The sequence below is a fragment of the Plectrocnemia conspersa genome, unplaced genomic scaffold, assembly GCF_051122295.1.
Source record: "Plectrocnemia conspersa isolate PC_06_02 unplaced genomic scaffold, ASM5112229v1 ptg000014l, whole genome shotgun sequence".
Taxonomy (NCBI): domain Eukaryota; kingdom Metazoa; phylum Arthropoda; class Insecta; order Trichoptera; family Polycentropodidae; genus Plectrocnemia; species Plectrocnemia conspersa.
This window is the reverse complement of record NW_028277178.1, coordinates 943,453-969,980: the sequence shown is the minus strand read 5'-3', so window position 1 is coordinate 969,980 and position 26,528 is coordinate 943,453. Positions and strand designations below refer to the sequence as shown.

General features: G+C 28.5%; 1 protein-coding gene across 5 annotated transcripts in view; it reads left to right on the top strand.

Annotated features, from left to right (window-relative positions):
- The first annotated feature begins 12,751 nt into the window (after positions 1 to 12,751).
- Positions 12,752 to 26,528, top strand: part of Pde1c (Phosphodiesterase 1c) — a 228,950-nt gene continuing 215,173 nt past the window's right edge. For all 5 annotated transcript variants that reach the window (XM_088203179.1, XM_088203178.1, XM_088203177.1 and 2 more), the window contains exons 1-2: positions 12,752 to 12,835; positions 17,783 to 18,129. In XM_088203179.1, coding sequence (XP_088059305.1) covers positions 17,832 to 18,129 — 298 coding nt within the window. In that variant the 5' untranslated portion in view covers positions 12,752 to 12,835; positions 17,783 to 17,831. The remainder of the gene's footprint in view (positions 12,836 to 17,782; positions 18,130 to 26,528) is intronic.

Here is a 26,528-nt window from a genome sequence, read left to right as displayed (position 1 = left end):
GTTGGACACGAAAATGTGTCCAAACGAGTTCATGTCACGGCATGGGCCTTACTTTAAGATTTAAGGACCAGAAAAATATTAGGATTTATTGAACTTTTATATAATAATATTTTTACTAAAAAACTTCTGAACATAATAAGTAGTAATACTCTTTATAAGTTTTATAAGTTTAATTTTAATAACAAAAATAAATAAATAATATTTACAAATTATTCTTTACCATTAGAATTTATTACCAGTCCGGACGATTTTTTTAATTATAATTATTATTAATGTATTACAAGATGATGCTAAATATTTTTTAACGAAACGTCGTGGAGCAAAAAAGGGGTGCGTTACATGCGTTCCGCACGCTCACTTCTTCTCACTCACTCTCGTCACTATAAGAGATGAAGCGGCTTTTATTGACACCACTTGCTCTAAAAATAGATATTGTAAATATTTTAGCTAAGTTAATTAGCATGTCTAAGCCGCTATTTTGTTTTAAGATAGCAGTTTATTAAAACTGTGGGGGCCAATTTATATTTATATTTATTTAGATTTTATTATGGCCAAAACTTAGCGGCACTCTGGTAACACTGGCGTGACGGATTCTCTCAACTGACAACCTCCGGCGCGTTTGCATATTAGTTTGTGGGCCCGCGCTCCATTTAATTGTGAATAAGCATTTAAACTTCATTAATTCCTAATAAATTACCATTGCAGCGGCTCGATCTGTGTCTAATTGCCACCGTCACCAAAAATCTATAAAAAATCATAGCTTCTGCAATTAAAATAAATAAAAATCATAGTTCTGGTAAAAAAATATAAAATCGTTGCTATCAAAAAAGTAAAAATTGTAGTTCTAGTAAAAAAATCATAGATAAAGAAATAAAACGATCAAAAACGTTTTATAAAAAGTTTTTTTTTATCAAATTTGAGGACACGAAAACGAATTTTAATAAAATTAATATGAAAATAATTTAAAAAATAGATTTAGCAAATATCTGTGCTAAAACCATAAGCCATAGTGATTCGCTATTCTGTGTTAAAATAGCGGCTATTCAAAACAATAGAACAAAATGTAGCTTTGTTACAAAAACATATAAAAAAAGTCGAAAAAAATGTAATTTTAATTTTTTGATATTATGTAGAATATCACAAAATTTAAGGACACGATAATTTTTTTAGTTCAATTTTAATTGCTTAAAAATAGTTTTTATTCAATTTATAAATAAAATCATTTTGGGAAAGTTGACCAATTTATAACCAATCGCGTCATTGTTTAGCCCCACCGTCGATAAATTCCTTAGTCAAAGCATAACCTTCTGACTACGTTTTAAGGCTGCTTAAGCTGTAATCTTATTTAAAATGCGGCTATTTAAAACATTAAAAAATTATGATTATGTTGGAAAAGTAAAAATGTATGTTTTTGCTAATTATGTTTGTGAAATATAAAGAAATTTGAAAACATAATAACAAAATATAAAGAAATTTGAAGACATTAACTTATTCTAAAAATATGTCTTAATATTATTTTAGTTAAATTTTTTAGCCAGTCTCACTCGCCATCTTGTTATAATGCGTAGCTTTGTTAAAAATACCAGAGAAAAAAATATTATTTCACGATTTTTTTATTTGGTGGAATAAACCGCAATTTGAGGACACTTGTGGTTTTATCATAATATTTAAAACTTATTCTATAAATAGATTTAGTTAATAACTAGTATAAGATAATCTGATACCTTATCTTATTTTAAATAGCGGCTATTCAAAACAATTAAAAAGTCATAGCTTAAATAAAAAATCTTAGAAAAAAAGAAAGAATTCAAAAATCTCAATTTAAAAAAAATAAATATAAATATGTTTTTTTTTAATATTTTATGAAAAAAAAATTTTTTCTTTGATAGATTATACTAATGAAATTATTATTTTTAATAAGTTCGATGATAACATTAGTTATTTTTATTAAATTATTTAAACAAATCTGTTTTTTGTACCAGTCTGTACGCATAAGTACATAAATTCAAAGTAGGTACATTCGCTTTATACAAAGGGATACGTCTTATCGTACATTCTTTATTGTTGGGGTTGTAACCTGCTTAAGGGCGAGCCTCGAGATCCGGACACGTTCGATAATCAACCCAAAGGGTAGCTCCAACCCCTGGGGGCGCCCTTTGTATATAATTAGCGCTTTCGAACCACAATAAACGGAAATCTGAAAACGATAGTATAATTAAATTGGTATCAACGAAATTCAACCAGAGACTAATTAGCCAGATTAAATTTAAATCTAAAGGTCATTGTCGATATTAGAAGAAATTATTTAAAATACTTTTTTTTTACTTAGCTATTTTATTTAAAATGCTTCATGCAAACGTTTTCAATTTTTTTAATACAATTATCAACAATGTCGTAGATTCACTATTGCAAAGTTTGATACGTGCGTTCTGCGCAAATTCCTCCATCACAGTGAAGTTTTGACGTGTTTTATTCCGATGCGCGCGCATCATCTTCTATCTCTTGGACGTTTGCGTCTCGTTCACCCCCGCACAGTAAAGAGGGTTTCCTTTACCCCTTGATCGTAGCTGTGCTCCTGGTAGATCGTAGAGGTTTTCCTTCCGAGCTACGCTTTTCGCCGATTCTTGGGCCAACCCTTGTAGGGCCTCTACGGCGTAGCTGCATTCCGTCGCCCTCTTGCAGGTCCCTCTCTATCGCCTGGAAAATTTCCTACGAGCCACCGTAAGTGTTTCTCAAACACATTTACTCTAAAAATATTTAATATAATTATTTTCCGATTACAAGAATAAGACGATATATTATTAATTATTAAAGATTAACACACATTAATTTGAATGAATTTATGGATATTTTATTTTGAAGCAAAACATGTTTTTAATACAAAAACATTTTAAAAGAATTTTAGAATGTTTTTATTTTTGTATTGTTAAATATAAAATCTAGTGTATTCTCGCCACATACTTATCATTGTTTTTCAATTTTTTTAACTGTAATAAATTTTAATCAACCTATATTTTAATAATGCTTCTTGATGATTTAAATAAACGATATAAAAATGTATGTGAACATACATTTTTATATTTAATTTAATTTGAAATAACCCACAGTTTTACATTCGCTGCCATGAGTAAGGGTGTGAGGAAAAGCCGACGAGGAAAATTCAAACACCTTCTAGCTTTTATGTGCTCCTGGTTGGTTGTAGCCTCGAAAATAGAGCCTTCTTGCTCGGCACAAGACTCGACGTGTCGCTCAAATATATAATAATAGGTTGAGGAATAAATTTTTGCGATTCAACATTTTTTAATAAATTAATTGGTTTTAATTAAAGTTGAATCATTTTAAATGTAGATTAATTTAACCAATGTAGTTAATCATGTGAGGAATAAATGTATTTGTTTATTTCATCAATATTTAAGTGCTGTCATTTGTCAGCGGTAGGATACTTTTTTTCTTGAATTAAAAAAAATATCAAAAATTCTCACAGTATTGTATTTTTTTACCTGAATAACAAATTCTTGTAGATGAAAATATTTGATAAATTTGCGCAGCAAACAATATTTTATTTATATATGATGTATATAATTATTATCGTTCATGGTAAAAAATAATGTGAAACCAGAATATATTTTTTTATTATTTATAATTAAAAAATAATTATAAATACATAAATTAATATTAAGTACAAGTTTATGGTTTGTAATCTTTCACAAAGTGAGATAAAAAATACATTTATTATTTATTTTAATAATTAAGCCTAATATTTTATATAACTATTAACTTTACTGTGGACTTCTAGCTACTAAAAAAAGTATGCCTCTAAAGCAAAATGAGTTAATGGATTTTATGTTCACACTACAATTTAAATTTCGTTTTGTCGTAGAAACTGATTCTGAAAATTAGTGGATCAATATAGTCTTAAATAACATTTTTATGGCATTCTTTCGTATTCCGTAGAAATTCACAAAAAAATTTGTAAATTAAATAAAGGAACTAATGAATTGTATGTAATTATAATTAAAAAAACCTAAAAAATACAAATTGTAAAATGCATCGCGTCTTGAATACCTTCCTCCCCCCCCCCCGTTCTTAAAAATAGGTTTACTTCATTTTCTTAGGCGAACGGTAACTAATAAGTTAAAGAACAATATTAATATGCTCAGGATATAACGTGTTGTCTAGCGTACGTCTTTTCCAAACAAAGAGTATTTTTTTCGGATGTACTTATGAGTATGGGGATAATTATGTAAAATTCAGATGGGTGTAGATAAATAAAATCACAATATTTTAGTACAAAAAATTTTCGTCCCTGCTTCTCACTTTTAATCGATAATCATCGCGTAACAAAGATACTTGTATCATGCATAAAAATCGTTAAATAATTTTACAATAATAATGCAAAAAGTGAATACATTGCTTGCTGCCTTTATGTACCACTTATGTGTGAGCATGTGAAACTTTGCTATACACAGCAATAAAATTAATAAACATTTTGAATGCCACTCCCGATATTAAATATTTTATTTAAATAATAAACATTGAGAACCGCTGCTTTACAATTCGAATATTGGGTTTCAAGTCTATTGTTCTTAGTATAACATTAATTTGTATGTATTTTAAAATAGTTTTTAGTATTACTCGTACTGGCTTCTTCAATTTCGTGTTCATGTGTTAAATATATTTAATGCATAAATATCATTAAAAAGTACATATTGTACATAATAAAACAGACTAATTGACCCTTTTTAAACTAGATCATAATTCAGCATTTAAAAACTATTAAAAAATATAAGTTTACAATTTAAATAATTATATAAGTAGTATCAAAAGTTGATGTACAAATATGTGTATAACGTCGTTGAATTTCATGACAATGATAACAAAGTAAATTATGCTTATTACATAAGAGTTTAATATCCGAAATTCACAAGTTCCTTCGGAAACTTTTCCACGTGTTTGGAAAATTTGCGTCATTTCAAAACAACGAACGAGATTCATTACGTCAGGCAGCCTTTGAAAGCGCTCTTGCTTTTTAATTCGAATAATAATAATAATTATTATAATTATAACAACAGACAACTTTAACCTATACGATTACTTATAAGAACCTTTATACGCCTTTCTATATGTCTAAAGCATGGGTAAATGAGATATTTCTTATGCGTGTATATAGGTATAACTTTTTGGATTTATTTTGTCTACTGTAAAAAGGTCCGTGAGTGGTTGGTTTTAGCAAGGCTCAGATAAATGGAATCCTAGCGAGATTTACAGCCGCTTTACTTACTATATTTTTTTTGTTTAGGGCATATGTGTGTACCTGCGTTCGAAGAGCTCGTTCATTTGTAAAGTGTTACAGGGGTGCTTTTACGTCCAAAGATGGAAAAATGACACGTCAGACACTTCAAACGAAAGAGATAATGTGAAATAAGGGCGTTGAAACCTTTTGCTTGCCTTCGAAAGACACTAAGAATGAATTTCTTATACAAAATTGAGTTCATTGACATTTTAAGATAAATCTATATTCTTACAATAACATAATTTTTAACGTATAATTATTTAAATTTTTCTAAGACGTTTATTTAAAAATAAAACATTTTACGTTCAATTGTCTACTGTATAAATCGTTTTGTTTGAACGGTGTATTTAATAATACACCTAAACAAAGGAAGTATATTTAATTATAATAATATAATAATAAAAATTGAATTTGCATCGGTAATGAATTCTGTTGTTTCAATGAAAAATAAGCATTCAAATATAAAACAAAATGGCTGATAGTAACGTGACAACAGTTTTAAATTTTGCTACGCGGCAATAATTTTCATTAATTTGTTATGTGTGTTGCTCCATTTGACTGAATATAAATATTTAGATTGCAAATTAAATATATATATAATGTGTGTGAGGATTAGAAGAATGCATTGTTAAACTATATAAGCAATCATAGAACAATCTTCGTGTTAAAATCTTCAAATTTTGAGTTTCGAGACCGAAATGTGAGTTTTTCCTTTTACAATACATAAACATTATCATTGCTTCCGATTTAATGCACATATACGTTAGATTTGAGTAAATATAATTACTAGAATTGTAAATAAAGTAGGTATGATTAAACGTGAACATGTAATATATACTCAGTATTAATGCAGATTGAGGTTAATATTGGTCAAACCACATAAATGCTAATAAAACTATTGATATTTGGGGATATTATCATGACGATCGCGCGACAATGATTGTGATGCAGTCGGTTATTTAACTGAAGAAGTTCAATGTTTGCGTAGTCATCTTATTGCTCGCTCATGGCTTCTAAATAATAAAATTATGTACAATAATTAAAATCCATACACTATACTGACAATGATATGACATAATAATTTGGTGAGGATGCAAATATTTGATCTGTTAAATTAATTTTATATTTCTCCTCAAATGTCAGTTATGGGCTCTTCACTTTTCAATTTTTACGTTTTTTGTGCCATATAGAGGTAATATTTAGGGTAGTGAGTGAGTTGTTGTATACACCAAGGTTTATAAACAAAATAAATTAAAACCATTATTGCATCAAAAAAATGCGCTTTTTAACTTCTCGTTGCTTGCGACCCTTGCTCCCGCAGAAAGGCCGTCTTATCAGACTTGAAGGACCAGCGAAACACTTTAAATGATATTTTAATCGTTAATCTTGTAATTATTAAAATGCTGGTAAAAAAATAAATTGTGGATGCTTATAAGCTACGAGAACAATGCTTTCTATTTAATTGTATTAATAAAATACCTAATAGTTGAACGTAAAAAAAATGTTGAAAGTAAATAAAAATATTACGATAAACATATTTATTCTTAAAGTCTGAGATTTACAAACACGTGTATCAGTTTTATTTTATTTTTTAATTATAATTGTATATGTTCCACTGTTACATGGCAGGTGAATATCAATTGTATATTTAAAATGTATTTAATATATTATACAAACAATATTTCTTATTTAAATTCAATACATGATTTACGATGATATTTATTAAAATTACAATTTATATATATTCGCAATAAATTTAATCTATATACTAGCAATTAATAATTTATATTTGCATTCCTTACTTTTATTATATATGCGTTTTCCATCTGTTTTAATATTGTTCAACTGAAGAGCTTTTTTTTATCTATAACAATGTCAGGTCGTTAGTGCATAACAAGTAATCTGAGCTTTCAATGCATGTATGTTTATAATAAGCAAAACATACTTCCAAATAAATAAAATATTAACAACGAAATATCGCTTCTATTTTTAGTAACATGATAAGCTATGGCAAACGCTTTTTCAAAATCAGTGTGAAAGATGTCGATATTGGCGATAGTGAAATTTATTACCTGCTATCTAAGCGTGAGAAATTATTAACATTGTAAATAAAAACCATGCTCAGACCATAAATAGGTGACTTTTATATATTATTAAAATAGCGTTACATTCTTACGTTTATGTAACTCTACAATCGATGATTGCTTCTGCGTGCCGTGTATCGTCGTCGCTGTAATTTTTAACATCCAAAACAAACTAGCAGAATAAAACATTATTCTTAAATTATTATATTATTTTCAAAAATTAATTTTGTATAAAAATAAAATAATTTAATTATTTCTAAGAACGATTGAAACTTATTAATTTTTACACACATTTCCAAAATTGGCTTTTCACACATACCGTCGCATTGTAATTACCTAATACTGTAATATATGAGTAGAATTTTTTGTTCCTTGCATTTGAAAAGCAATGGCGTTTTAGCAAAGGGATTAATGTTAAAATAGAATATATTGTAAGCTCAGAGGATAATGATGTTAATAAACCTTACTAAAAAATAACCATTAAAAATCGTTTTGGCACGATATCAGGTAATAAAACTACATTTTTATTGGACTTACAAATTTATATGAATAAACAACTATTTTTTTTAAAACAGTATTTTTTTAAATCATATAGATCAGTCAAGAAGACAAAAAAAAATAATATTATTGATCTCCTCCCCTTTCCCCGATGATATAAAAGACTACAATGCTACTATAAAAAATCGCATTTAAATTTTATTTTCACTATTATTCCAATTCCGCTTTAGAATACAATATAATTTAATTTGAACTTGAATCCAGTGAAGCTGACAACAAATCGACACAGACAAAAATGTAATGTTAATTATTCAATTGTATTAATGTTGTCTAATTTTGTACAGCAATTTGCGCAAATGTGAATTTTTTATATACTAAAAAGATTTTCTTTGCCTAGATTTAAAATTAAAACACAGTGCGCTGTCGTCTTGAACGTTTAGAGAAAATAGCTTTTTACTAATCGTTACTAGACAAATTTTTTGTTAATCGATTAAATTAATGTGCACGTCAAATGCAGATTACATAATTTCCTGAAAAAATTATATTCATGGGTCATATGAATTTAGCATTCTCATAGTGCGAGCATATGCCATATACCTAGTTTAATTTATGCCACCGGTGTTCAATCAATGCACAGTGCCAGTGATCAAATGGTAAATAGGTCAAAGCTCAATAAGGGTGGAATTAGTCGTACGAAATCGATTGTGGAGCTTTAAAGAGAGCTTTTTCCACACGTACGAATTACAGTAGTAATTGAAAGAGCAATTAAAAAAGAGGCAGTGCGCTTTAAATAATATAACGAGGCATTAAAGCTCAGGCCGCATAAAGACTAGTACGCTACGTTAACTCCGATACTCTTAGCACTTCCGGAACGACTTTAAGTCTAAGAAACGCTTTAAGGTTTAACCTCTCGTTTAACGTGAAAAACAATCGCTAAGCACAACGGTGTAACTGGGCCTAATTATTTTTTGTAATTACCTCCATGAATTTCTTTAGGGTTTTCTTTTATTAAATAACATAAAAGTGAAGCATTTATGTAAAAAATACTTTTTGTTTATCTACAATTATTTAATGTTGTGGTGCGATTTATGTTTGAGTTAATTAATAATATCAATAATTTTGGGTATCCATTAAACCTTTATATACAAAAAATATTTTAAATAAAGGCTTATTGAAATAATATTATTTATAAGTTAAAGGATATTAAAAATCTTGATCAAATAGTCTTTTTTGTGCACTAAGATTTTTTACTATTTCTTGTGGTGTTTTGATTTTGTATTGTAATAAAATATTTAGATTTTTTAAGTCTCATAAATTACACTATTTTTTCACGTTTCACCTATACTTATAGTTAATTATTAATCATTAGTTCGTTACACTTAACTAAGTAAAACATATTTTTCAATGTGTTTGGCAGACCTCCCAGACAAATTTATGTATAGCCTTCAGATTGCTAGTTTGTAGAAATATGCGATAATCTTTTACAATTCATTTTATTATTCGACTTTTAGATTATATTTGTAAATATATCGCGTTTGTTATTTATAAAAAATAACACACAGCATATTATTAATATTAAAAGGCGGTGAAATTATATTTCGAAAAACATCTTTTTTATGTATGTTAGACATGCTGGCAAACAAATCGCAGCAAGTACACTTTATAAATTTAATATAGATACTACATTTGTGATGATTTTACCCATCTGTATTTTTTGTTATAATCCAAGGACCATTAAAACATAAAATGTCTCTGAAGTTTAAGGAACATGCAGTTTATTTACATAACAATAGGAGAGAGATCTCATTACAATTGCGTTTATATTTAGAAATTTTATATAAACCACCTAATAGTATATATCCGTCCTGAAATGAAATATCACCAGAAAAACTACTCTTTGTTTGGAAAAGATGCGAGAAGAATAATATATTCTACTCTGCGCATAATATGTTATTCTACTCAATGGTTTCCAATCGCTGGATCATATTTCTTTCAATCATACTAATCTATGATTATCCCGAGCTGTCTTAAATTAGCATTATATTAATGTGACACTTGTTCGCAAAAAAAGAGACACCATAGTATCGCAGAAGCACACGAGCAAAGCGACATCACGACATATCGCAAGAACAGGTCACGACAATCTCAGCCGCTCTACCAAAATCACAGGCTACAATAATACAACTCGACATGCCAATGAAGACTCTTCAACTTTAAAAACCTGCCATTTTAACTACATCACCTGGTAGTCGCGTCTATTATTATTATTTTATATATGTTAATAAAATAAACTAGTTTTTTTATAATAGTGCATTTTTTATAAAAATAAAAATTTGAGTGCCGTTGCTGGGGTTCGAACCTGCAACCTCTGAGTTACTAGTCTGAGACGTTACGGACTACGCTAGTCCGTAACGTCTCTTATTTGTTCAAATAAGCTGAAACGAATATATGACTCCCGGGTGGCTCTATAGTATCGAAACCATAGCTACACAAAAAATATATTTTTTGTTAAAAATCTGACCACCATGACTGTAGATTTTTCTAATGCGTCATTAGAGAAATTATACAAAGAATAATAATAATTTCATATACATATTAGATATAAATGCGAATGTTATAACATAAATACAATTCTATATTTCTGCCATTGATCATGAATGTTTCTGAGAATCCCAGAATTTAAATAATACATACATATACAATACATCAACTTAAATATTCGCTTGTATGCAAACATATAGATATATTATTAATAAAGATTGAAACGCGATGAGAATTTGTAATTTTTTTTTAAAAATATGCTTTATATTTTAAATAGATATAAAGCATTTTTTTTTGTTTCCTAATAGTTCATAAAACATTATTGTGTTTAGTTAGCTCGTATATAAGCTAGATGGTTTGTGCAATATGGGCGTTCTTGAGCGCTAATGATCTGGCCGCGACGGTAAAGAATAAGGGACGCGATCGCGATTTTCTGGGATACTCTAAAGCTCGCCGCTGAATCGCCGATCATTAACGGATTATCGACACCGCCCTTGAGCAAGCTAAAAAGTGCTTCATTAAATAGGCACTTTACTAAAACTACAATAAATTGAAAAGATATATATGTAAAAAAAAGATCCTCTCCATCAACAATTAGTACTTGGCTTTGCGTGAATTAAAACAATTAAATCATATTTTAAGACGTTACGAAACTAGCGTGTTTCATAGAACGCAAATGGCATTAAATTAAAGTGACACGCGCTCCGTATAACGAAGCCGAGCACCTTCGACGTCTTATCGAAAACTTTGGCGTTGTACATGGAAAAATTGTATTACTTTGAACCATTGACAGAAGCATTTCTGCTTATAACACCTTTGCCTAATCTGTAAGAGAGCTACGTTTTAGAAGGGGATCTTGAAAATGTAATAACGTGACACTTGGAGATGTTACAAGGTAGTAGGTTGTCGATCGACCAGGTACACAGCGACTCCAGGTCTTTTTGTAAAATAAGTTAATCCAATTTTAGGTTATCAGTATATAATACATATTTCGAGTATGTTAATGAACAGAATAAAGAGCAGAGGAGCTAGGTTAAATCCTTGTGCTACTCCAGAATGAGAAAAATACTAATTAGAGCACGATAGCTCTGTACTGACGGTGGCAACTCTACTTAGAAAAAGAAACAAGATCATTCGAGAAATTCAGTTTTCTTAATTTCTGAAAAAGTAACTAGTCAAATGCTTTTAAAAAATCTATATAAAATACATCTACCTGGATTCAAGAATAGAAGAATCTTGTTACTGCCTTCGAACACAAGACGTTAATGACCATGGAATGACGTGGACGAAATTTTTTAACGATTCACCGGTGCATGCCGACAGTGAATGTGAATATCTGTGATAAATTATAATAAGCAACTTAGCAGACACTATGAATAACAACCCGGTATAAGGTTTTCGATACAAGATTTATCACCCTTTTGTGGATCTATGTTTTCGTACATCGGGAAACATTAAAGTTTCAAGCGAAGCAAGAATATTAACCTGACAGCTCCGTAATATAATTTTTGTGGAACTAAGTGATTTGATGTTCGCAAAACCGTACTTTATTAGAAAATGTCGACTTTATTTATGTCTAAGATGGACGATAGATAGTGAGGTCAAACTGTCTCCATTGAATTCAAAAGCTAAAAAGCATCAGTAATATCATTAAATTGGTAACATTAACCGATAACGTGTGTATTGTTTCGATGAGCAGAATAATTTTTTAATCGTTTATTGCTTAGTTGGTAATAAATGGTTCAAAAGTTTTGATTTCATTGAGTAATATTAATCTTATTTTTCGTCGATTATATACTATTTTAGTTAAAATAATAGATTATTGATTAAATATATTATACCAAGACAATATAATTTTAAGAAAACAATGCATTTATCTATAAATTAGCATCATCATATTTTGTAAAAGCTCAATGAAAGTTTCATTCGCGAATTTTTAGTGAGACAGTAGGACAAACTTTAAGAGTTACATTACGGTATAGATTTCGAGAGATATGTCAACATATATATATATATAAAACTATATCATAGTCTAAAAGCAAACATTCATGACAATGAAGAAAATCGCATACCGCAACGTTACATCATCACGTTAACGCAAAGCTCAAAGTTGCATAATTCGCCTTTGTCGTTGCACCCTCAACGTTTTTTTATGTTAATTTAATCAGTATTGTTCTATGAATCAATGGTTGGTTTCGATTGTGTTTAACGGTGAGATAGATAACGCTGTCGTATTTTCAGATAGCAGAAACATTATCAAGCGGATAAAAATTGTCACGGGAAACTTGGCAGGGGATTCCATTCCGCGTTCGCGTTCAGTCGAAATCTGACCACCGTCGGAGCCGGTCGGTATTACGTGTTTACGGGCTACGTTTACGTGTCACGTGAAATAACTTTGCGCTGCACTTCCGGTCGTAATGTGTGTATTTTTTGAAGCTGTGCGTGATCAGTGAAATTGTGTCGGTTTGATAAAAATAATGTATTTCTAATGATTGTGTTCTAAATAACCGTTTTCCCATTGCTCTTTTATATATTTAATAATATATTTAAAACACCTGGCTATAATGCAATTTTTAATTATATATTTATCAGTAGAAAAATCACCGCATAATATTTTTGCTATATATCGAATAATATATAAAAATAAATTATTGTATCGAAAAAACCAGTAGTATATTTAAAATTAACGTTATATGTTAAATCAATAAAACATCATAAACAGTTTATGTATCATAGAAACAATATAATATAAATAAATACTTAACAAAAAACAAATGTTATTAAAAAATAATTTGAAAGCTTAATTATAAAATAAGTATTATTATGTTTAAAGTAATTTTAATATCATATATGCTTTAAATTCTAAAATTATGTAATTAAAAGTAGTATTTATAATTCGTTCCGATTTTTAAGCTAGTTATTATTTGTTGCATAAAAAAATGTGTAAATTTTTATGGATAAAAAATTAATACCTATTTTTTGCAACCAAATATTGTTTAAAAATATTTTTCAGCTAAATACTATATGTATATAGTTTATGTTTTATAAAATAAAAATTATTCGCGAATATAGCAAAAAAGCATATGTTAACAAAAACTATTGATATATTTATAAGTTAAATACTTAACACTCTCTATAATACTTTAAGAACTTTAAATGATTTTTAAACTTGATTCTAAATTATTTTACTTGTATATATATACAATAAATATATATAATAAAATAATTTTTAAGAAATACTTTTACAACCTCAGACCTAAATTTTTATTTTTGCAAAAAAAAAACATTTTCGTTAAATTCTTTAATTAAGTTAATTAAAATGCCATGAAAAATATTTTTTCGTAAAACCTTTTTTTGTCCATTTTTTATTTAATACATGTAAGGGGGCACACAAAATATTTTTTGCTTTTATATAATAATTAAAATTTAATATTATGTTTATATTAAATATATTTAATTTTCCAAAATAATGACAGATTAAAAACTTCTGTAATTTTTTTATAAAGCCTAATGGACGTTTATAACAATATTTAGTTGTATTATTTTCTTCAAGTAAAAACGTAAATATTATCAGTAATTTCTTTTCGTAGTAAATCTGTGTTTTTCAATATAATTCTTAACAATAATTTTCATTTAAATAATATTTAATATGAATATAAATAATCGTGAAAAGCAATGTAATTAAACAATTTAATAGCAACTATTTTTTTCTGAATTTTTCATTGCGTTTCGTTGAGTTTTCCTCTCGACGTTTCGCCAAAAATATTTTTCGGCATTCTTATGGGATGAACCTCGGTACATTTGAATTATTTTCGCATAAAATTAGTATAAAAAATAACTGTAATTAAAAATATTTTTAATTATATGGGCACAGTAAAAGTGTATAAAAATTGTTATTTTAATATGCACATATATTTTATTTAAAAAAATAATGACAGATTCAATTTTCTGTAATATTTTTTATTTTATTTAAAGACTAATTGATCATTATGACAATATATTGTTGTGTAATTGATGTCAAATGCAGTCAATATTATTAATAATTTCTGCTTGTAATAAATCTGTTTTTTGTTTTAATACACAAAAATTCAAAATATAAAAATGATTAAAAACATAATTAGAACCAGAGCTTAGTTTTGCATATAAATCAGACCATATAATTTAGCACAACAGATGTTATTTAAATAGCAATTAACATAAATACAAATAATTGTGAAAACAATGTAGTTAAATATTTTTATAAAATTTTTTTTTTTTTTAATTTTCTTTGCGTTTCGTTGAGTTTTCATCTTGAAGATTTGCCAAAAATATCTTTCGGCATCCTTATGTGATGAACTTCGGTGCACTTGATTTTGCATAAAATTAGTATAAAAAATGCGTTTCAAAGATTTGTTTTTAATACCAAATAGCACAGTCGTGGCTTAGTGTGCCTTTGAATTATTTAACGGTTTAGATTTTAACGTAGTTATATTCTTATTGTTGTGAAAAAATAATGCAGATAATAATAATTATTTTTTTATAAATGAATTTTCGTTTCGCCAAAATTTTTACTCGGAATTCTCAGGAGATTCATTAGAGGCACTTTATCTACCTTTGCACAAAAGTAGTATTATATATGAAATATATAATATCCTTACTTCATTATTTATATATTAATGAGGGATAAATTCATTACGATGATTTTAATATAGTCATATTTAAAAATATTATATTATTTTATTTGCTGATTAAAAATGTGAATTTTTTATCTAATTATATTTTCACTGCTCTTCAACTAATAAATGATGCATGTTAAGGGCATAAACAGAAGGAAAGCCATAAATTTTAAGCTAAGAATAGATAACCTCATATTTTATTTATATACACATAAATTCACATAATACATATATCTACTATACTCTCACTATACGTATATTCTCTTTAGATTTTCTCCGCTCGACCTCAACCAGCGGAGCGTGAAAACGGAAGCGTAGAATATAATATTTTTTATCGGAAAATCACCTTTGGTGTGCAGTATTGCGCTTGATACATTCAGGTCAAAATCATAATAAATGGGAGTACTTTGGGAAAGATGCGATTATCACTTGACGAAAGGCGATTCGCACCGAGTCTCGCCAGAGAGATACTGACATATGTTTATTTATTCATCAGAGAGCAAAAATAGACTGAAGCTTGCCCACCGGCGAGCTAAAGAAAAGTATATTATGATACGCCAAGTGAATTTAATATACTTGTCTTACCGGAAAATCTGATATCGCACGTTTAAAGCTTAAAGGTTCATTTCATTTTGATGATCTGCTTCTAATGACACAGTAGTCTTCAAACTCTGTGTTTCATTACAATTAATATAATTTAATCAGAAAAAATCCATTCCTATATTTTGTGGCACAGATTTTTGTACATTATTTAATTTTAATTAGTATATAAATCATATCATTATAAATTCTTTTTAAATATTAAATATTTTACAATATTAAAATTAATATATAAAGAGCCTAAAATGTTTTATGTATATTTGTAATGATTAAAGTATATTTTAGTCCTTAAGTACTAAATCTAAAATACGTGTATGGACTTCTCAAGTTGTTAATAATACATCAAAGGCTCTCGAATCAAACTTTGAGGGTCCTTGTTGAAGATTCTGATTTGAAGCATCCCTAGAATAGCATTTCATTTAATATTACATCGTGAAAACGATAGGGGCGCTAATGATCGAAACGTCTGCGAAATATTTACGATCCAATCTATGTTTTTTATCTGTTTTTTTTATATGTATACAGAAAAAAAATGTCAAGGGCAAAATATTACAATTTTTTTACGGAATATATTATATAATGGTACAGTTATAATTTGCAAAAATGCCTAGGTGATTTAATTTATTGTTTCTATTACGTAAATATTCATAATCTAATATCTTATTTCATTAGTTATGATAATGTATTGAAATTTTGGTTACAATCTGTTCTATGATACTTTACCTGTCTATATAAAATAAACAAATATTATATTAATAAACGTAAAAGAACACAGGCATGTTTATGAATTTTATATTTTTATTGATAATAATATTTATACATATGTTTAACATATGTTTATTTATGTAGTTATTTTTAATACAAAGAGTAACTTGTTATTCATATTATGAGTAACAATGCGACAACTAATCTATTTTAATAATATACTTGATGTTTTGAAAACGATCAAGTCAGTAAATTGTGTTATTTTAATTCCTCTAATTAGTTTTTGTTCTTCAATATCTGACCTTGTTCTAGAGTTTTGTGATCAATATGAGTTGTTTGTTAAGTTTAATTCCATTAGTCGTAACATATGTCACACCAGTGTTTTGGACATTAAAAGTATCTTAAAGTTTCTATGGTTCACATATATATATATATAATACATCCCAATATATTAAAATTTCTATGGTTCTGTATAATTAGTAGGCGTGTTAATATCCAATTTAACTGTTATTGTACCTATTTTATGGGACTAATAGTCTTAACCGAAATAAAATCACGCTATAAATATAAAAGTGTTACTACAAAAATATCTGTATTTATAAATATAATAAAAAAGCGAATTGATCGATTGTAGCTTTCGGATTTGTCATATTTAGGTTAAGCGGTAAAATACCCATTACATAAATTCCAGATCTATAAATATATATCACTGTATTTATGTAAGTTCCTGTTTATTTCTTTCTATGCTTTAGTCATAAACAAATACAGGAAGACCATGAAAAAAAATATTATAAGGACAATTAATGATAAAGCCTGATTTATTTTCGGTCAGTCTGTATATTGTAAAAGAGCAGTTGAATATTGTTCACCAGAGCTTTCGATAACGACGCCTTTTTACGTGTGTCAAAAATACATTCAGATGTATTTTCACATATAATAAAAAAATATTAGAAAGCTTTATATTCTATGTGGGATTTTTCGTTCAAATAAAAAATATATATGGTATATAATAATATCAGTTAATAAAAATCTGCCGAAAAAGCGTTCTTTGTCAGATCGTTTAATGATGTATTGTGATTTTTTTTAATTTACGTAATTTATCATTTGAAACAATAGAGCTTTGTTCAATTGTGAAGCAGTGAACTTTGAAAGCTGTATGAACAGCCAGGTGTTTTGTGCGAATATAAATAAATAAAAAATGTGACTAATTAATATAATTTAAAATTATCTAAATAATAATAATTATAAATATAATTTATGAAATTTTGCTGATTATATTTTTTTTTATAAAAATATTTAAATTGATTCATTCGTATTTAAGAAGGCAACCATACTAAAAAAAATTAAATCGAAATGCGTATCAGTAATCAACATGATTTCATAAATATGTGTTTTAATAATTAAAGTGTTGATAGTGATTTAATTTGAAACTATGCACAATAATTACTAATCATAATGGAAGAGTGCAACAAAATGATTTCTCCTACTGAAGAACATGGGGAGAAGACCGAGTCTTCAGATGATAAAACTGAAACGTCTCCAGATGAACCGATATCTGAAGAGGAGTCCGACGGAGATGAGACCATCACTGCTCTCAAAGAAGAGCTCAAAAAGCAGGACACCAAGCCGAAAGTGTCTTATCCTGGACATCCTTCGACTCACACTAGTCAAATGAGGCAGGAGATAAGCGGAAAGCTGTTCAAGAAGTGCAAGAGTGCTACATTTCAGATCGATGGAGCTACATATACAATTGGTATGTCTCTTATTTTTAACAGCCCAAAAATACTTATAGATTTTAATTTGTAATAAAAAATACATTAAAGTAAAAGGCGCGAACTTTACTCATTTTATATGGCAAATATGTCAGAATTTTCGGTTTTCTAATTTTAAATTGAGGGGGAGTAATTTAAAGATGAGCAGCTTTTAAATATTCTAGTTAAAAAATGACTTGTATATGTTTTATAAAAAGGTTATCTAATCTATAAATTCCTTGAGCCTAATTGTTATTTGAGAGAAGATTTCTCTATAAGCTGAATTCATTATTGATTCTTTGAATTGCACGAGAAACTTTTATTCTGCGTTTGTAAATTATTATAGTTTTTCTTAAGAACATATAATAAAAAAGTCTTAGCTAACATTTTCACCTTTCCATGTTTAAGCTGATATATGTATGTTTAATTTTTTTGCGCGATTTAATTACTTTTCATGAATATTTAAATAGTAAATCTAGATTTTTGAGTTTAAGCGACCACATTAGCCAATTATTACATATATTTAAGACCAGTGGTGTATTAAGTGACTAAAACCTTTAAGACTTATTACTATTACTATGACTATTGTTTTTAATTTTTATTGTGTCTAACAGATCGAAATTATTTAATTTTTTTTTAATTTAAATCGATCATCACACATAAGGTGTTTCATGATTTTCCTAATCTTAAAGATAAATAATTTAATTAATATGTGCATTGTAAGCTGTAATAAATTATATGTAGCTAATTTACAGACTAATGTGTAGGTGTAACGTATTGGTCCAACGCTTTTCATTACCAGAAGATTCACAATAAATTATAAATAAAAATGAACTACGGTATTTTTAGCCATTGCTTACAAAGAAAGTTTAATTTGATTAGTTATTTAATTATGCTTCGGTAAGAATGATGTTTTTCATGTTTATTTATTTATATTTTTATCGATCTGTAGACAACTTACTATGCTATTTTTAAAGCGTTCCCAATCATTTTTCTGGTAAACTATTATTATCTTAGAATTGATATCAATATTACCTTTCAGTATAAAAATTACAAATAGATAATCCAAAGTCCGTATAGATAGATGCAATACAAAATTAAAAAGTTGAATGTAATTAATATGATAATGGATAAGTGAATTAATCGTTGGATTGAATTTTTATAAAAAAAAAACATGTTTAAAGATTGTCCAGAATGATTTTGATGCTGTGTTTAGACTTGGAAGCTCTGTTATTTTATGTGGTGTGCAATTTTAACAAAAAAACTTTTTTGTCTGTATAACGTATGTCGTAACTGGTTGTGTTAATGATGTTTATTTAAAAGCAAAGTGTTTGCATAGATTTTTATGACTTTAAATTTGGTTTACAGCTCTACGACCTACCGATTTATTCTCTACAGTTTTTGAATAAAAGGTTGATTAAAATGACGAACCAAAGATAATTTAATTTTGTACTGATTTATCAATCTCATCTAAAAGTTTTGGAATTATTCGTAACTTATTTTTATATAGTAAAGTAAAATAATACGTCATTAATGTATAAAGTTTAATTGCAAAATTTCTCTTGCTTAAATGGTGATAATATATATTTTTATTTTACCTATTTGAAAAGCAATTCAATATTGAAGTATTAGTAATCATCCTAAAAAACAGTGTTTTATCTGTAAGATCGTTATGCTTCGGAACCAAATGACTTGCAAGTTTTAAAGGTTTCTCTGCGTCATTTATCTCAATATCATAAAACATACTATAAACAAGGTCATTGGCGATAGTTCACCGTCAAGGGCTATAAAGTATTAAGTGGCAATAACCTTTTCGAGGATCGGCGGTTGAAAACTACTGGGATAGAAACTGACGACGCAAAAAAAATCATTAAGACTTTCACAAATGGGTCAGACGAATTCAATATGGGACCGATCGCATATATGTATAGATACTAGATATCTAGATTGCTTATTGGTTGGTAGCAGACAGTTTCAAATTGTTTTCCTTTCAATTATTCATGGTTGCGGTTAGATGAAGTTGTATTGGTTGCAACGAATGGTTAAAGGAGGTGCTCTGGAAAAATACATTCAAACTGTCCTTTGAAGTTGCAAAATTTATTCATTGACTGCCACATTCCGGTTGATTATTTTCGAGAGAAAAGTTTAGCAGATATATGGTGTGCTCACCTAAGAATGACACTGGAAAACTTTTGAAAGCTCTGCTATTTATTTATATTGTGATAGTTGTCTTAGATTAAAAGACAATTAAATAGAAATTCAATTAGTTATAAGCTACTCGGAGTGATTAGAAAGACTCATGGAAATTTTATAGGTGTAGAAAAGAAAATTATTTTTGTATTAAAAATATTTAAAGATGAGTATAAATTACCGTTATTTGGCAAAGCTAATGTATTTTTAATACTAGTAGAATTAAATAAACGATAAAAGAAAAACTTATTTGCATATTTTAAGAATATAATTTTTTATGTACTTATGAAGCTTAGAGATTTTTTAAATATTTATTTAGGGTTATTTAATTTTTTATCAATTTATTAAATTGGTATAATATTGTGTCGTCAGAATTATCTTAATAAGGGTTTTTATTACCTTTGATATCTGCAGCTAGAAGTATTCTTGTTATAATTTCTAATTAATATTGATTCATATATTTAACCCTTAACTGAAGTTTACCTATAAGTTAAGCTTTTGTTATTTAGCTATATTATTGTTTTTATGTAGACCTCACAGAAGGAAATCTTACAAATTATGATAATTCATATATTATTGAATAGGTTATTAAATTAAAAATTTGAGTAAAAACAATGTAATTCAGTCAATAGTTTATTCTATAAATATATACAAAATTGTCAACAATTTGATTCAAGTAATTTTAAAAATTCTTTGTCTTTTGTTAGATCTTGTTACAGTACAATTATCAGGTTTATGTTTTTGTGTTAAATTAAAACTTCTACCTCCAAAGTCAGTGCTTTTCACAGTTCGATCATTAGATTTAGTAGAATTCTGCCTCATTTGATTAATCTTGTCCATTCTGGCAATCCTTGTGTGTTGTCTCAGTTTGATCCTCAGTTTCTTGTCGCTTTTGATGATCCTGCACCATTTGTCGCTGATTAAAGAAGCAGTATACAAAGAGCGTCCGTCCAGCATTCTGTAAAAGATAAAGTATATATTAGATAAATTACAACAAAATAAATAAAAATAAAATTACAAAAAAAAATATTCACCTGAATATGATCGAAGCCACTTCTATAGGAAGTTTTCCAATAATGTCTACGTTAGGGTTCACCAAAGGCGAAAATCCCATCACGCAAAGTAGCGAAAAAAAGCTGTTCATTTCGATTGTTTTCAATGGTAGCTTACCAACTAAAAAGTTTATTGATTTATAGTAAAAAACATAACACTCCATTGAGTTCGAACGTAGCTCGCCGAAGCATGTGGTATATTAACACGAACGTAGCGCTCCGAAATAAGCTCTGCGATTATTTCAAGCATATTTATTTGCTAGATTTTATTATTTGAGGCAAAGGCTTTTGTTTTATGCTGAATTGGTTTATTTATAAAAATTTGTGTGGCTATTGTGCAAGTCTTGGTTATTTTAAAATTAGCCTAAACGATATATATTTAAGAAAGTATAGGTAGTAGAGGTAGAATTGTACGAAATTCGAAGTCATTATTTATCCGTTACAATAATAAATTAAAAATATTTAAATTTGCAACAAACTGTAACATTCAAACTATGCACTGCTTCATAGTTTAAAGTTCTTAGTTAAAATTTAAACGGAAACTCTGTCGAAAATCTCTAGACACACATTCCATTAATCTTTCAGCCCGAAGCATTCAAGGGACACGTTCCACTCTCACTAATGGATAATCAGATTAAATCTAACTAAACACAGACTGAACCCATAGATTTGTTACATATATAAAAAAATACAAAAGTGAGATAAACATAAAGCTGAATTTTATTCTTTAAAACTCATACAAACAGTATATGTATTTATTATAATATAGTTATAGAAAATTGTGTTAAAGATTTGTTGTTACGAGTGTAAAACGTCAACCGGGGAATTGGGTCGAACGATTTGCAGCTATTTTTTCATATAACATAGATGAAATTTTTGAACTGCCTAGTTACGTAACTTTGATCAATCTCTTCTTTCTTGTTATGTTTGATTTTCAAAGATAAACAATCTTTAGTCAAACTGGGATGTTTGTATATGTATACACAAACGAACAGACAAGTTTGAATGAAAGGTCACTGTGCAAAAGTTTAATGTGTGAGATACGATAATATTGCAAACGTAATATATTAAATATGGAAAATAAGTCGGAAAATAAAGTTTTAGCTTAATATTTATTGCGTAGGGTATATCTCTAAGTCTATAAACTGAACACAGTGTAATTTTAAAATACCCATTGGTTATGTGTTCAAATCTATCGTCAATATTTAAGCATTTATGGTATTGATATAATAAATCCATTCAATATGAAATTAATACCGGTTCAGACCTGCAATTGATAAAGTAGCTTCGTTAGCTTTATTAAGACCCAACTAATTAAATCCGATCGAATTGGAGGTTCATTTCAGAGCAGAGGTCACCTGGCCTCTTCTAGCGATAAAATGAGGTCAGAACTCTTCATATCTGCGCGATATAACAATCGAGTTTAATTACCAGAAATTAGTTTCGAAATAAATTATTGTGTAGTATAAAAGCAGATCGAAAAGTTATCGGACTCATATTTTTTTATTACATATTTGATTTTCATTATGTGTCACTGTGAAATAATCATACAATAAAAATAAAAAAAAATATATTCCGTGCATATAAAATAGATAAGCACCATCCCCAATATTTTTTCCAGCTCCTTATAACTGTTTTTAAAAATTTTCTTGTGCTTGTTAAAAAGCGAATGGCTCATGCAATAGAAGTGTTCTCAATCGCTGATGTTCTGGCCGCAACGGTTAAGAATCAGGGACGCGATCACGACTCTTTAAGACACTAAAGTGTAGTGGGACATAATAAAAGTGTTATTATGTCCCACTACACTTTAAAACATGTTGTTTACCTGACAATAATATTATTGGATTATGAATCGACTTAATAGAAATCAATATTTTTTATAAGTCGATAATCACAGAACAAGAACTTTGTATGAATTTCGCGAAAGTTCTTGCTAAAATGTATTGTCTTATATACGCTTGATCAAGACGTAGGAGGTTTTCTGCTCCGACTCTCTTGAACGTGTGCATCAATTGCTATGATTTTATTACTAAATTCGTTCCGTATATTTCCGTCTACATTTTTTATAAAAATCGTTATGTGACTGTTAGTGTTTTAACAGGTAGAGATTATGCACTATTGCACTCATACCAAAATCTCCTGCTGCTAATACAATAGCATCTATAAAAGCACCGAATGATTATTGTTATTGCATTTAACCAAGAGTAGGCAAACTTATTTTGTAAAGCAAAAAATCGTAAATATTTTAGACTCAGTGGGCCACTCAGCTATTAAAGTAAGCTAAAAAAATAAGTAATTTTTAGATACATATGAGCACTGTTTATTTTTTTAAGTTAAATTTATTCAAAAAAATCAATGGCATTTGCAACAAAGACTAACTTCTAAAGCCATTTAGTATTTGATATTGTTAGTTGAAGTTGGGTTTTTTGTTAGAAAAAAATCAATTGCACTTTAGGGAGCGTAGCCCTAGGGGTGGTTGACCTCGCGGCCTATGAGACTCTTCGGTGAATCCTATTAGATTGTTTATTAAGTTATAATTACATGTGACACATGGACTATTAACGGCGTGACGCTTCTCGCGATGAAGGTGAAGGTGGCCGTAGATGATGCTCTGGGGTCTTGTGGCTGTGGCCGAGTGTCAGGTGTGATATTCAAATCTGTCGGTGAGGGCGCGTAGCTGGTTTCTCCGGATGGCTGCTGGTAGATCTTGGCTCTCTGGTTGTTTGCGTCGCTGGCTCTACTGTCTGGGCCGTCTCTTGTCTGGTGCCACAGCCGTCTCGTATCTCGGACCGTCTGCCCTCTCCTTGTTGGAGTCCGGGCTTATATCCTTAAGGGGGATGCACACTAGCTGGCAAATCGCGATTGTGCATCGATCTCCTAGCCAATCGCTGCAGTGGCTTCTTAGAATACGAAAAATCGGATGTTGCGTTTTCGTAAGTCAGTTTTTTTGCTTAGCTCCAGACTTTCGAATTCTTCGGAAAAGGTTTGCATTATGGTGATTGATTGTGTCCGTACCGTTTTGTCTCAAAAGGGATTCTTTTAACGACCCGTGTTGTGTGTGGTCTAAAGAATGTGCCATGATGTTTGTCTTATTGTTAATGAATGAACGTTTTTGGTCACGGTCATTAACAATAAGACCATCGCCCTTTTAAATGTGCCTATATTTGTGGTCGCCACAGCACCTTTGAATTTAAAAAATCTTATTATAACTTTATCATGACTATTCAGGATATTAAAAAAAAATCATGTAGCAAATAATATTCACTGCTGACACAACTGGTTCAATAATTCATGATAGATTCAGATGTTTCCCACAAAGTACCTGCTAGTGAATAAAACAATGGATAATCGGAGGCTTTTTGAATACTGCAATATTTTATAACTTAGTCTTAATTTGTTGCGTATGTGTTTTTACCACCATCGTATGTGACATATTTTTGTGAATTTAGAAATAGATATTTACTATTACATTTTTAATTAACCCTTTAATTATACAAAAAAGTGTCTTTTGAAAATCTGGATTCGGTAAAGAGAGTCGAAAAACTAATTGAAATAAATAATTTTCCTGGGTACTTTTTTCTACTGCAATAATCAAACAATACTTTTATTTGCCTTTTTATTTTATTTAAAAAAATATTTTCAATTTTTAGAAAAAAAAATTACTAGAAATGTTGAATAATTTTTATTCCTTTACTTTTTCTGAATAAATTACGATTGTTTTTTTAAACTTTAAAACATTGTGGATTATTTAATTTTTTAAGTGTTTCTTATACTAGGTTAAAATTTAATTTTAATTTTTAGAATAGCTATCATTTTCAAACAAGATTACGAATTTGTTCGGATAATGAACTTTTTCGAGTTATTCGCATGGTCTAATTTAAAAATAAGTTTTATGTCGATTTCACAAAAAATTATATTCTTTAGAAATATATCTATCAAAATATTTTTTAATAATTTCACCTAAAAATTGAGTGCAGTATTTTAATTTTTGAATATTTAAACCCAATATATTTATTTAGTTAATAAATATAATATATAACACATTTTTGACCCTTTAAATTTTTTCTCCAAAATTCTGATTTTCTTCCTAATTTCTATGCTATTTTAAAATTTATGGCATAGCTTATAAATTTCAGCAGTTATCGTTCCATCAAAAATCTATATTATGTATTTTTAAGATTTTTTTTGCCATTTTCGTGATTTTAAAGAAAATATTATATTACGATTTTGAACCAATATGGTGGATCAGGCGGCTAATTAACTAAGCTGATTTTGAAGTTTTTATGCAATATAATTTAAAAGAATAATTTAAAATAATTTTAAAGACACATACTACAATTTTCTATAATGGCCAAAACTTTATATTGCGATAAAATAAACATTAAAGTAACAAATTATTCAAGTTCTTAAATAAAATAATTAGTTTATTACAAAAACAGAATCTTGTAAAAGTTCTCCAACTTTTTGATCATTCATAATAGAGGAAAAGGTTCGCCTTAAATTGGATAGTGGCAAAAATGAATTCTGGGGCTTTGGGGAGTAATCAAGGAAGAAATAAGTGACTGCAGTGGCTCGAGAAAGTGTTCTTGTTTCGAGGGAGAGTTTTATTTTATGAAAGTGAACGAAGGGAATGTTTATTTTAAAGTCGGGTCGGGAATGTGCCGTGGTTTTGTCCTAATAGAAATACTAAGTTGCTTTTCGCCGCGAAATAACTTTTTAGCGAGAGGGAAGCTATTTTTTGTTCGTACCAATTTATTCGCAACAGTATAATTGTCTTTATAATATATTATAACATATAGTATGGAACGACACAAGACTCTTTTAGTTTTGTAGAAAATCCAATGCATAAATCACTTTAGATTGAAATTTTCGATACGTGTGGATTTGTCTTTCGATAAGGCAACGTCATGAACCTCAATCGACTTGATTGATTGTCCCTTCTTTTGCTCTCCGTTCGTAAATAAAATAGATGAGCCAAAACCTCAGACACCCGCAAATTTAATATGTCAAACAAAATTTTAGTAGAACAGAAAATATATTTGATTCGTGTAACATTTCGCCACTGGTCTAGACATAGTTTCATCGGGTATAAATTATTGGTAATTGAAATAAAAACAAATAAATGATCTTATTCGAGATTAGATTCGCCTAAAGACGTT